General features: G+C 38.4%; 1 protein-coding gene across 3 annotated transcripts in view; it reads left to right on the top strand.

Annotated features, from left to right (window-relative positions):
* The window catches only part of LOC150085037 (homeobox protein Meis1-like), a 247349-nt gene that overhangs the window by 124687 nt on the left and 108801 nt on the right, over positions 1-13861 (top strand). For all 3 annotated transcript variants that reach the window (XM_090376745.1, XM_090376747.1, XM_090376746.1), the window contains exon 7: positions 4762-4901. In XM_090376745.1, the coding sequence (XP_090232871.1) occupies positions 4762-4901 (140 nt within the window). The remainder of the gene's footprint in view (positions 1-4761; positions 4902-13861) is intronic.

The raw sequence follows: 13861 nt of genomic DNA on the forward strand, positions 1-13861 counted from the left end.
GCAGAACACCCCCCAATGACACTCGCCGGGATACTTAAAAGCGGCCTAGTTGCTTCGGAGGGGCTGTTTGCGAGAGGTCGGTGTCGAAACCCGACTGCTCTGGAAGTGCTCGAGTTTGTAGATTCATTACATGCAAGGAAATGAACGCTTGTAACGGCCATTGAGCGTGGGTGGTTCAGCTTCCCTCATGTGTACCCCCAAGTTACTAAATTGAACTTACTATTTATCTTTCTAGCGAAAGTCTCTTAATTTCTCAACTTTAAGAAATTCCCCTTTCTTTTTTACTCCTTAGTCTTTTCTCTAATCCAAAAATAAGAAATTGCCTAATCTTTATAATCGTGTTAAATATTGAATAGTACAAAATTAGTATCGGATTCTCCTATCTAGCGATGGGTATCGAACCCAGTTCTTTTTCCACATTAGTTGATTGCGGCATAACCACCATATTTTAACAAGTTTTTTAAGCCTTTCCCGCGTTGACATTCGGATGGCCTTTTTCAATCTCGGATGGTTCATCGAACTTACTTTGACACCACCTTACTCGGGCAATAGTACCAAATGCCAATGGGGTGGAAAATCTCTTTCTCAACAGCCAGCTGTTGTCTATGAGGTCTTATAATATTTTAAGCTCCCCTTCTAGTTAAGAAACGAATGGACATGCCAGCTAAGTGCAAACCTACGATGAAAGGATCTGGATCCTTTTATCTTTGCATTCTGTTCCATCTTTCTGGCCCTCGTGGGTGGCACACATTTGGTGTAATCACCGTCCTACGCACACCGGGTGGAAAAGACTGAATCCTGTCAATGACGGGAGGAATTTTTATGGATCTTTTCCACAACTTGGCTGAGTTAGTCGGTCTCGGGCAAGGGTAACATGGTTTTTTCTCCCGGAAACTCGGGTTTTTCGTCCAGCGAACAGCAATTCGACCACAGTACGCACACAATTTACAGATATTTTATGTACAACAACCCACTAAATCTAGATAAATGTATTGAACTTGATGTGACCTATCTCACCCACTGCCATCTCCAGAAGTTTTGTATGATATGCAATATTTCCCGGATTTCTTATTTTCATCTTGTATAAGAAGAAGATTCGATTAATACCCATAACCGTCTCTTCAAAGGGAATAGATAACAAATTCAATGATGGTCACTTTATACTATTCTATTTTTAGATATAATCATACAATTTCCAAAATATGATAATATAATAAATACTTGTACAGTGTACTGTATATGTGATGTCGCATTGCCTGAAAGGATATTTTGACCTCTGTATTCGGATAATATCAATATATCAGACCATAACTTTTTACAACCTCTGAAATAAATGATTTTGTTTTACAATCAGAATACTCTTTTTCAGTAAAATTGAAAAAGGGTGCTAATATTTTGCGCAGTGAGTGCATGAAGTGATTTTGATTGCAGCAATACAATTGGATTATTACTCCCATTTTTTTTTTTTATTAATCTTTAGAATGGACGAAGTGTAACTTTGATTTACTGAAAAGAATCTCAAACGTGAATTTTCTCACAAAATGAATATATTAAAATCACCTGAATATTCGTAATATTCAACGAAAAAATCTACTGAAATTTCTTATTCCATCGATTAAAAATAAAAACTTGATTTTTCGCTTTCTGTTGAATAAAGGCAACATCTGGTGATGTTTACTACCTGGCATACTGAGATTTTGGCGCGTTAGTGTAAAAAAAACGAGCTCATTGATTGCTATTCTGTCTTTCCAAGGGGCTGAACTGAGGATATAATTTACCTGTGATATCCGGTGTAAAAAAGACAATGTTATCTTTTCACCAGCTGTAGTATTAAGACGCAAATTGCTTACATCAACGCCCCCTATCTGCTGTGTGTACATGATAATGGAGTGTCGTTGTTCCAGCAAACACTTACTCTCTAGAGAAGGGGCAATAGATAGTGGCACTGAAGAGAGTATTTGTCAGCCTTCGTTTCTAACATCTGGCAGGACCCCTAGACAGGAGGTGTTCCTCCATCTCGTGCTGCTTTGTCTGCCGTGGTGTCGCCCCAAGCTAGGAAGCTGCATCGACAGCAGGTCACTCGTTTGTCCCCCAGGGTCGCGAGCTGCAATGGCGTGCCATTCAAACTTCACTTGAGACATTATGTGTTTGGAATGTTAGTGAATAGGGCCGATTATTTCTGCCACACCTAATGGACGCCAAATGTCACAGCCTCGTTGACAACAGCGAACATGAGAGGGAATACAGCATCCGACCTGGTCTCCGGAGACCTGCCTTGCTGGATGCACTTTCCGCATCTTCCTGATCTCGTTGTTCGCATCGCGACAAGAGTAGGATGTTGGAACAGCCTCCCTAAGGCTATAAATGTACAGCGAAGAGGTGTGAGATGATCCGGGGGAAGGGTGGGGGGCAAGTATAGAGAAAAGTCAAGAAATAACTGCTATCTTCTACTCCCGCTTTTAGAATTTGTTGCGAGGCAACAACGAATATAAAACAGCATTTTTTATTTATTTCGAAATAATGAATCATATTTTATAACACTCATCAGGTTACACCTAATAAGTTAGTAATATCCCAGGTGCATTTCTTTTTAATGGCTTCCCAGAGAGAGAGAGAAAAGGAGAATAGCTCTCAGCGACGACGTGTGGCGAATTTCAAAAATTTAGGTCTCAGTATAATTTCTCCTGAAAATATGTAATATCTACTGAATTTCTAAACGGCACTTTGTTTTGCATTTTTCTGCCATTAACATTTATAATTAGATCTCGTTTAGCATTTACTCTTATAAACATAAATATAAAATAAACGTAAATAATTTCTCCTGAAAAAATTGAAATTCGCTGAATTTCTGAACTTCAAAAATTCATTCTCCTGAAGAAATCTAATACCTACTGAATTTCTGAACAGCTCTTTGGTTTGTATTTTTCTGCCATTAAAATTTACAATTAGATCCTGTTTCTAAGAACATAAGTAGCATTTACTATATTATTTATGTTTATAAAATAAACATTAATAATTTATCCTGAAAAAATCTAATATCTACTGGATTTTTGATCTTCAAAAATCCATTCTCCTGAAAAAATCTAATATCTACTGAATTTCTGAACAGTTCTTTATTTGTGCATTTTGCTGCTATTAAAATTTATAATTAGATCTCGCTTCTGCGAACATAACTAGCATTTATTGTTATAATCATAAATATAAATAATAATTAATAATAATTATTATATAATAATTGATAATAAATAAATAATGCTACAAAAAATAACATTTATTTACCGAATGATTTTATAACTGCAGCAGACGGTTACATTTGCACGTTTAATTAATGGCTTTTACAGAGAACTGATAAACAGTGACACCGTGTGGTAAAATGTAAATAAATAAAGTCTACTGAATTTTCATAATTTCTCCTGATAAATCCAAAATCTAATATTTTTTTCAGTTAAATTTTCTACTTTAATATATTAGCAGTTATTTTCTGTTTCTTTTTAAATAATTCGAATTTAAACGCTGTTTTTTCGTTAAAAAATGTTTTTATTAAAGATTAAAGAAATTTATTATATTTTTAAAGAAACTGTGAGGTTTTTAGTTGAGTTATTTTGCCAGATTAAATGTTTACCCAAATCCTGTTAGATATAAAATCTTACCAAAGGTTTTAATGCACCCCGGGTGCACTACCAGCTACGTAAACGTAGTGAGGGGATACAACGGGGGTGAGAAAGAACGCCCATTGCATTCAAACCTCGCCCTTTTCCGCATGTGTAAATTAGACACGCGGAAAAATAGATATTCAGCATCATCCAGGAAATCAAACAAGGAAGTGTTCATAAGTAGACATTGTTTTTCTAAAGTACGAAAGCGCTTTTTCCTGACAAATAAGGAAGTAGAGAGCCCATCATGACACAACTACTTTTAATAACCACACTCCATGAAAGAAGTAGAGACTCAATATAAAACAGATGTAGAGGTGTGTGAGGAAGTGGAATATAAAAATCATGCGATAAACATTGAAAGTAACCTTAAGTTCCATCCCAGTAAGTCTGTTAAGAGAAATTTTACCAAAGATTAAAATATATATTAAAGTACACAATTTCGCGTGACAATTACTTGAGTATTATGATGGTGGAAGCTCTCTAAACACCCATTTCTGTCTCATTATAATATAAACAAATGATAACTTACAAAAACAACCCATTATGTAGCTCCCATTGGTGTAGTCTTGGAGTGAGGGTTGTTTTAAATATTAAATGCAAATCGCAGCGGTTAATCTGTTCTTCTTGGGATCAAGGGACCTTGATTCATACTGATCCATCCGATTTTAAAAACTTTTCTAAATAAAAAAGCTTAGCCAAAATGTTTTGAATATCAGCAACTTGGAAATTAGGTTTTAATGAAATTACGATTACAATGTCACTTAAAGGAGCTCTACGTGTTTTTCAAGTAATATTTTACATAAATTGTACTCCAGAGACATCCAGTGGATGCTTTGTGTAATCAAGTCCTTAAAGTGCTGTTGCACAAGGGTTTTGTGGTGAGGATATTACGTGGTGAAGGATTTTGTCTCGTTAACCGATCATATCTGTAATCTTTGATTATAATGAGACAGGGATGGGTGTATCTCCAAAGGCTTGCTCAATAAGTCTTTGGAGATAGAGCTCCAAGTGCTTATATAAATGTGAATAACTCTGTGTGCACTGTACAGATCTATGTTACTTCTAAACCAGATTCCCATTATAAAATACGATCTTTTTTCTTTAGGGGATGCCAGTGTTGGATCTGGGGATGGAACAGGAGAAGATGATGACGAAGATCGTAGCAAAAAAAGACAAAAGAAGAGAGGTATCTTTCCTAAAGTTGCCACCAACATAATGAGAGCCTGGCTGTTCCAACATTTGACGGTAAGTGGTCAAGATGTGAACTTCTTCAACTTCCCTTAACGACTTAACATTTACTCCAGACTATTTCGAAGGCCTTGAGTAACTTGATGATTCCAAAGTCGGATTTAAGTAGTTAAAATTGTAACTTTTAAATGTCTTGAAGGCACTTCGGTATTTGGCTTCAAGGTATGTGGAGTTTTCTTTTTAAAAAGTTGAAAAGTTTCTTATAGAGAAAAAGGGAACGTCGAATAGAGTAACGCCCCTAATATTGTTGAGTAATAAGGTAGTTGGAAAATGTATCCAATTTCCTTTTGTGGAGGAACTCTCTTCGGCTGTGTTGATCTTTACCAAGAGAGAGACCGGAGATGCTATCAAAATAAGCGAAGTTGGTGTGGCTGTCGGTAGACTGAGTTGAATGCTCTCCGAACTTGGTATTAATCCTTTCTCATTAAGTGTAGGGCGAAGAGAGTGTGTCGCAGCAACACTTCCAATAATCGAGGGGTATCCCTACAGCGGTCCCTTAGGTAGTGTGGACAGACAAGTTCTCTGTAATCACTCCGGGCAAACCGTCTGAACTCAATATTCGCCCACTTCATAATAGCTGCCATAGCACGATGCAAGGCTTGAAGAGGGAGAGCGAAGATTCTCGCACGCGTTTATTGTCGTCTGATGATAATTACTTTTCGCTCGAGCACCGTACAAAGTTTATTAGGTGGTCCATGTTGAAACAGCTGGTAGAGAGCTCCGAGTTGGCTCATAATGACACACAGATGCAGTGTCATGGCTGCCCCCAAGGCGTCGGCCTTTTCCTCTTCTGTTTGTGCACTCAGCTGACTCACACTGGCCCGCTTCATGGGCAAACAGGTCGTTGTGTCGAGTCGCACCTGTACAACGGCATCGCTATTACGGCCATTTGCGGCCTTTGTGCTAAGGGACGAAGTGTGCACGCCCCTTCGCGACACAAGCCGACTTTTGGCTTCCTATTTAAGGCTAACATCGACGGTTCTCCCAGAAGTAAACCTGCCCGTTCCAGCAAGGAAGACCAGAACCTGTTTGTACATCTTCCGTTTGAATTAGCGCATGCGCATCCATCTGGTTTCAGCCACCGGAAGGTAACGTTTATTTATTTTTTTCTCTCTTTGTCATGTTTAAAGCTTTGTCTAACCTTAACTTTTTCGCAGTCAGTGTAGATTTTTGAGAACTTCAACCCAAAACCTGTTATTTACTGTTAGCCGAACAGATTGCTGAGTAAACAGATTTCTTTCTCAGCAGAAGTTATGCGCGATTATATTTTTAGTTTCGTATCTGTTTGTGTACTAACTTGTGTTGTCATGACTACTTGAGTCAATTACTTATTTTAATGTCGTCTGCTTCGCTACAAATGTTTAAACAGTGCAGCGTTGCCTTGCACAAAGCTGCTTTTCTAATAGCCCCCACCCTATTTCCATCCCCATAATGCTTTCTTCCTGGAACCTGTATTCAGATGTGTTCCAGAAGACCAGAAGCCAATGAGTTTCCAACTCTTTAAGCTTATTTGGGCCCTTTTCTCAGCTTAAATAGCATTAGTTATCTTGTATCCGTTATTCGTTTGACCTTGCTGCGCAGCATTAGAGCCCCCTTTGCAGTATCTGAAGCTGTAATTGCTGTTAGCTATCTGTGCCTCATGTCAATCGGATAACGTTGGCTTTTGAAGCAACGTATTCTCTCTCTCTCTCTCTCTCTCTCTCTCTCTCAGTGCTTTCATCTGGTAGGATTTACTCTCAGATGCCTCTAATTGCATTACTCTGTGTAGAGAAACTGTCGCACGAGCCACGAGAGCGTACCATCGCATTCCCTAATCCGCTCAACCCCATTGCCCTGATTAAATCCGCATCAACAGGGCAGGAATCGGACAAGGACGCCAAACTCCTGTATTGGCTACGTGTTTTTGCTGTGGGGAAAAGTAATGGAGGGGGGAGGCAAATAGAGGGAAGATTATAGGGTAAAGTGTTGCCGCTGTCTCGAGGGAGAAGTTAATAGCACATCTCAAAGATGACTCCAAAGAAAAAGTAGACTGATGGAGCTTTCGTTAAGGGGAGGTGTGGATGTTGGGGGGGGAGAGGGGGTTTGCTGGAGAATGGTTTGAACATTTCAGCACCCTTCGAAAAGAGAGGAAGAAAAGAAAAGGTAAATGGTGTCCAATTAAAATGTTCTTTTATCAAACAGGTCCATAAAGGAAAATTAGACATTGAAAAGTCTCAACGGAAAATCGAGTTTACGAATTAACGAGTTTTTAAATTCGATACTCATTGGACAAATAGCTAACTGAAATGGTAAATGAGAAGTCTCAATGGTCTTAATGGTCCCACCCTAGATGGATGAAAGGATGTAAATGAGAGATAGAAATGAAAAAGCATGGAACCGAAGAAGTCATTGATTAAATTATTCTGACAAGCAAGGGCCCCTTTCGGGAACCCAAATACTAAAGTTCTAACCTATGTGGAAGCTTTCAGCTGGTCTTCTATACGCCAATTAGCTTTGCACCTTAACTTTTTTTTGCTGGTGTACATGAGTTATCTAACTACAAATAAAGAGAATAGCAACTCAATATTTTGAACCCATTTTGAAAAGCAAACTAATTGGGGAATTTGCAAAGGATTTTCAAGGGGCCTGCAACCCCCTTCCCCCGATTCAGCAATTTAAATAAAACGCATTCATTAGGGATCTCAACGAATATTGCCCCCAAATACTATAGAGGAGGGATCCTTTTTTTGGCTGGTAGTGTACATAACCAACCACAATAAAGGTATTATCCTCCGGTGATGTCTTCTTCCTCAACTGTTCTTACAGAAAGAGTTTCTTCTTTGCTTACTGGCCAAGGAGAAAAAGAAGAGGCAAGATTTATGGGGTTCCCTGATATAGAGGGGCCATCAGAATGTACTTTGTGTGCGCCAGGTTGGCTTGGTGTCGGCACTATTTGATTCATTGACCTTCCGCATGGGTTTATGCCAGCACGTATGGTTCACACCGCGCACGTTGACATTCAAACGTAACAGAAGCCTCCCTGGGGTTATTGGTAGAATGGGGATTTATTTCGCCACGTTTCCGGACCATCGTTGTCCGTCGGTGCGTCCGTGAAATATTCGCAAGGCGGGAGGATATTTCTTAGCTTTTAGTCACGAGGCAAATGGGCTTATTCTCCATGCACCACTTCATATCTCCTATATGCGGCCTCCTTCAGGCTTCTGGGAAGTAGCTGGCGCAGACTTAAATCAACTCTCTTGCAGATGGGATCTGTCCCTGGTGAACTGCATTCGCACGTTCTGGGAACTAGAGATACTCGAGGACTACAGGCTTTGCAATGTTTCCTTGATTTATGGGTCCTTTTTGCTCTTCTCCTAAATTAAAAATATCCGTCGTGGACCACCGCGTTTCTCTTAGCCAACCCCCGGTCTCTGCATGAACGCAACACCTGGATGGTAATGCGATCGGGACAATAGATTCCGGGCCACAATCGGCTGCAGTTTTATTAATAAATTTGGCATAATCGCAGAGTGTCGAGTAATGCCCTCTGTCGGTAGATTTGCAAAGTCAAATAATGGTGTTAATAAAAGCAATTGTACGATTTGGGCAGCAGCGGCTCTCCCTTCTGTCGATCCCCCCTCGAAACCCTAAACCTACAGCTCATTTCACCACAGAAACGCAGTCCAAAGTCAAGATCGTGTGGCTAATGGTATCCCCCCTTTATTTGCTGTATTTAACAAAATCCCGTGTTTGGATGGATTATTCCTGGCCAGCGAACAGCAAATGGATTTGAAAGACGTGCCTTGGCTATACAGTAGAGGATTACGTTTGGTAATAGGGGGAAAGAAATAAGCGGCACAGATTTCACTTCCTACCCACCCACCCACTTCCCCCGTTCTTCCTTCACTAACCCTCACCTCTGTTTACCCTGGAAGGGAGAGTTTGAAATCGTGCCTTTCCACATCCCCGCGAACTTGCTTTAAACATGTGATATGCCGATAAATCAGAAAGAGCGAATGTATTTACAAATACTATTTCGGTTGCTGCGCACTTGCAGACGAAATGAAATTGACAGCCGTTCATTTTAAGGAAAAAATCATCAATTTCTTCGTCTGCTTATTGAACTGTATAGTTCTATGAGCAGACGATTTATTATAGTTCAACAGAATTCAATAAACATACGATCTGTTATAGTTTAACAGAATTCAATAAGCAGACTATCTATTATAGTTCAATAGAATTCAATAACAGACGATCTATTATGGTTCAAAAGAATTCAATAATCACACGATCTTATAGTTCAAAAGAGTCCAATAAGCAGACCATCTGTTATAGTTTAACAGAATTCAATAAGCTGACGATCTATTATAGTTCAATAGAATTATTGAATTCTATTCTAAATAGGGCGACTGTTATTAAATAAGCAGACGATCTATATCTATTATAGTTCAATAGAATTCTATAATAGGTCGTCTGTTATTATATAAGCAGACGATCAAATAGATAATTACTGCTTATACAGTTGTCATAGGAACGTATGAAGACATTTAAAATGGTTGTAATTGAAGTTATTTAATATTAATTTTACTTTAATCAAATTTTGTGCATATTTACGACTACAATAGAACTATTTGAATATTTTTTGGACGCTATAATAGATGCGTATGCTTATTTGATGGTCTGCTTATTGAACTATATAGTTTAATACGCAGACGACCTATTACAGTTCAACAGAATTCAATAAGCAGGCCATCTATTACAGTTTAAAAGAATTCAATAAGCAGACGACCTATTACAGTTCAACAGAATTCAATAAGCAGGCCATCTATTACAGTTTAACAGAATTCAATAAGCAGACGATCTATTATAGTTCAATAGAATTCTATAATAGGTCGTCTGTTATTGAATAAAGCAGACGATCTATTATAGTTCAACAGAATTCAATAAGCAGGGATTTATTATAGTTCAACAGAATTCAATAAGTAGGTGATCTATTATAGTTCAACAGAATCCAATAAGCAGCAGACGATCAAATAGATGATTACTGCTTATACAGTTGCCATACGAACGTATGAAGACATTTCAAATGGTTGTAATTGAAGTTTTTTCATATTAATTTTACTTTAATTAAATTTTGTGCATATTTACGACTACAATAGAACTATTTGAATATTTTGGACGCTATAATAGATGCGTATGTTTATTTCATCGTCTGCTTATTGACCTATATAGTTTCATAAGCAGACGATCTATTGTAGTTGAACAGAATTCAAGAAGCAGGTGATCTGTTACAGTTTAACAGAATTCAATAAGCAGCAGACGATCAAATAGATGATTACTGCTGCTATAATTGCCATACGATATTTCAAATGGTTTTAATTGAACTTTTTTTCCTATTAATTTTACTTTAATCAAATCTTGTGCATATTTACGACTACAATAGAACTATTTCAATATTTTGGATGCTATAATAGATGTGTGTGTGTGTGTGTTCATAACTGATTTGACTGTTGACCGAGAAGAAACAACTCAAATGACAGAATTCAAAGGTGGCCAGAAATTTCTGTGGTCTATGTTGGGTGGGGGGGGGCACTCGAAATCAGCCCTTTTTGGGAGGTGTTAATTATTAACGCACAAAAATAATAATTCTTGTACCACACATTTTTTTAGACGGCTTATCATATACGAATAATTTGCCTATTGTCATCACCATGTCCGTCCGTCCGTCTGCATGTAACCAGTCTACTCTCAGTGGTCGGATTTTCATGAAATTTGATATTTTGACTTTGTAAAAAGATTGGTCGATCCAGTCCAAATTTAATTAAAATCGGACTAATAGAAAGCTGGAAATTATTATTTTTGTAATAATAATAATAATAATGATTGCTGCCATGGGCTGGTTGGAGGAATGAATGGGCAATGTGGTGGATGCGCAGAAACGTTCCCGGTTTGTGCTTAAGATATATTAACTGGCTTATTTTGTTAAATAATAGGATAAAAGGTAGCTTTTTTCTTATTTACCAATCCGCAATAGCGGATGTACCACCAGTGGTACACGCACCACAGGTCTTCTGTTGTGAAAAGGGCGCAGTTGTGCTGAAGAGAGTTGTTTTCAATCTGTGGGAGGGAGGGAGGAACGGTGAGATTTTTCTGTGTATCCACTCGATGGCAAGTGTTAGCAGGGGGAGGGTGGAAGGGAGGCGAAATTTGACTTCGTCTGTCTTCATTATTTGTCCATTATCCCCTCGCATACAGAGAGGGGAATTAGCAATTAATAGTAGGTAGGGAATAGGGCGTGGTGAATGCCCTTTACAAGCAGCGTAGTTACACGGTGTGTTAACGCGGTGTAACTATTCCCTCGCGCCCTCATTGTTTTGCTTGATGACGTGGTCGCACGTGAGACGTGGTTATTAGCAAGGCGTCCCTCTAAAAGCGATTAATCATTCGACACCGCTAATAACATTTTTACGACTTGTTCTGCATATCAAAGAGATGAGCTTTCTCTCTCTCTCTCTCTCTCTCTCTCTCTCTCTCTGTTGTCCTACACTGGGGCATTGCTGTGTGTGTCTGCCCGCGAACGCGACCCTCCCTTAGAACAATAAAAGTAAGCGTGGCGCAGAGTAAGACGTTCACTGCATTTACAGATCTCTCGATGGATGGAAGCGCGGAATTATGTTCGTTTCTTTTGAGCGCTTTTGGGGGTTGGAAAGAGGGGTCGGCTTAGGAGGGGGAGGCACACTCTTTTAGCGTCACTAGTTGGTGGATGCCTTTTGGAATTTCTACGTTTCGAGAGGCATTTGCAGCAGCATATCCATCAGCAGAGCACTGCAATTACATCAGTTAAATAACGAATCTTCCGACAAACAATGCCTTCAACACCGATTCCAGATGTTTCTCTTCCTTCCCCCAACACTCACCCCTCTCTCCTTTCCCAGTTTTTTTTTTCTTATCTGTCTGCATACTTTCTTTCTCTGTCTATCTCTTCTTTTCTCTCATGTTTGTCTTTTTTTTTTTCTCTTTCTCTTCTCTCTCTACTTTATTATCTTTTTATTTCTCTCACCTTTACAATCTTTCCCATCTCCTTTACTACCTTTCTCTCTCTGTCATTTACTATCTCTCCTTGTCTTTTTTTTTATCTACCACTCCTTTACTATCTTTTTATATCTCTATTTACTATCTCTCTCTCTCTCTCCTTTACTAACATTCTCTCATGTTTGTCTTTTTTTTTTCTCTTTCTCTTCTCTCTCTAGTTTATTATCTTTTTATTTCTCTCTCCTTTACAATCTTTCTCTCTCTGTCATTTACTATCTCTCCTTTTTTTTTTAACTACCACTACTTTACTATCTTTTTATATATCTCTATTTACTATCTCTTTCTCTCTCTCTCTCTCTCTCTCCTTTACTAACATCCTTACTGTCTTTTTTTAGTCTAACCCTCCTTTACTATCTTTCTCGCATTTACTATCTCCTTTTATGTCTTTTTTTTATCTAACTCTCCTTGATTTCTTTTTTATGTCTTTCTATTTACTATCTCTTAATCCCTCTCCTTTACTATCTCCCTTTTGTCTTTTTTTTTATCTAACTCTCCTTTACTATCTTTTTATATCTACTTCCTTTGCTATCTTTATTTTATGACACCCTCCTTTACTATCTTTTTATGTATCTCTTTAATATCTCTCTCCTTTACTATCACTCCTTACTGTCTTTTTTAGTCTAACCCTCCTCTACTATCTTTTTAAGTATCTTTTTACTATCATTCTCCCTTTCCTTTACTATCTCTCTCTCTCTCTACTTTCTCCCCTTATGTCTTTTTTTTTTCTAATCCTCCTTTACTATCTTTTTTTCATATATCCTTTACTATCTCTTCTTTCCTCTCATTTACTATCTTTCTTTCTTTCTCCCACTCCCTTTCTCTCTTTTTCACTCACTGTTTTTCCTCTTATTTGTCTCTCTTTCTCTCCATTTCTCACTTTTTCTGTTTGTGCTCTCTCTCTCTCTCTCACTATATTTTTTCATTTCCTCTCTCCATTACTACTCTTCTGTTTTCACTCTCTTTCTTTCTTCGCTGTTTGTATTTTTGTTATTTGTCTGTCTGTCGTCGTCTGTCTTTCTGTCTATTTCTGCTTTTCTCTCTTTTCCTATTTGACTTTCTTCAACTCTCTCTCTCTGGCATTATAGCTTTAGTTGCTAATGCGCAAATAAAACCCAAATCTCTCTCTCTCTTCCCTTTTTCTCTTTCTCTCTCTCTCTCTAGCATTCTTTTTCAGTGTTTTTTCTGTCTCTCTATTTGTCTGTCTTTCTTCAACCGTTTATATTATTTCTTGCTAAATTTTTAGAGGGAGGGGAAGATATCAAACTCCGAAAACTTTCGAAAACACACCGAGAACTCTCGAGACCAGCCCTAAATATGCACAAAGAATAAAGAATGGAGCGATTGCCGCAATTTGGAACATTTCTCAAGTTCCTTTTGGTGATGCCCTCAGACCTTCCAGCAATCGAAAGCTAGATCCACAGAATTGGATGATGAGGGGCTCTGGAAATGCTTCCACTGAAAGCAGAAGCGGTGGATTCAGTAAGTGACAACCCTTGGAAGAAAGGAAGGAACTTCGTCGAAAGACCTGCTAAATCACAACAGTATCCAGCGGATTTGTTGATCTAAAGGAGCCAATTCAGGAGTATAAATGTCCTAGGAGGTGATGCTGCAACCATTTGATCGAATATTCGTGAAATATTAAAGGTCTCTTCAGTCGAGGCAGTAAGATAACCACTAATTGCACTTAGAACTTAGCCAGCTCCTTACTCCCCATGTCACTTGGCAGACAACTTACTCGAGCATTAGACAACCCGCTGCCCATAGATGAACTTCATGAGATTCAATCTTCTGTTAGGCCCTGATATTTTATATTTGTATTCCCTGGTTCTTGGGTGGCCCACAAGGGAGAACAGACCATTCATTTTACTCCATCGCTTGAGTGCCTT

This window comes from Mastigoproctus giganteus, chromosome 6 (assembly GCF_048544385.1).
Source record: "Mastigoproctus giganteus isolate SK-2022 chromosome 6, ASM4854438v1, whole genome shotgun sequence".
Classification (NCBI taxonomy): Eukaryota; Metazoa; Arthropoda; class Arachnida; order Uropygi; family Thelyphonidae; genus Mastigoproctus; species Mastigoproctus giganteus.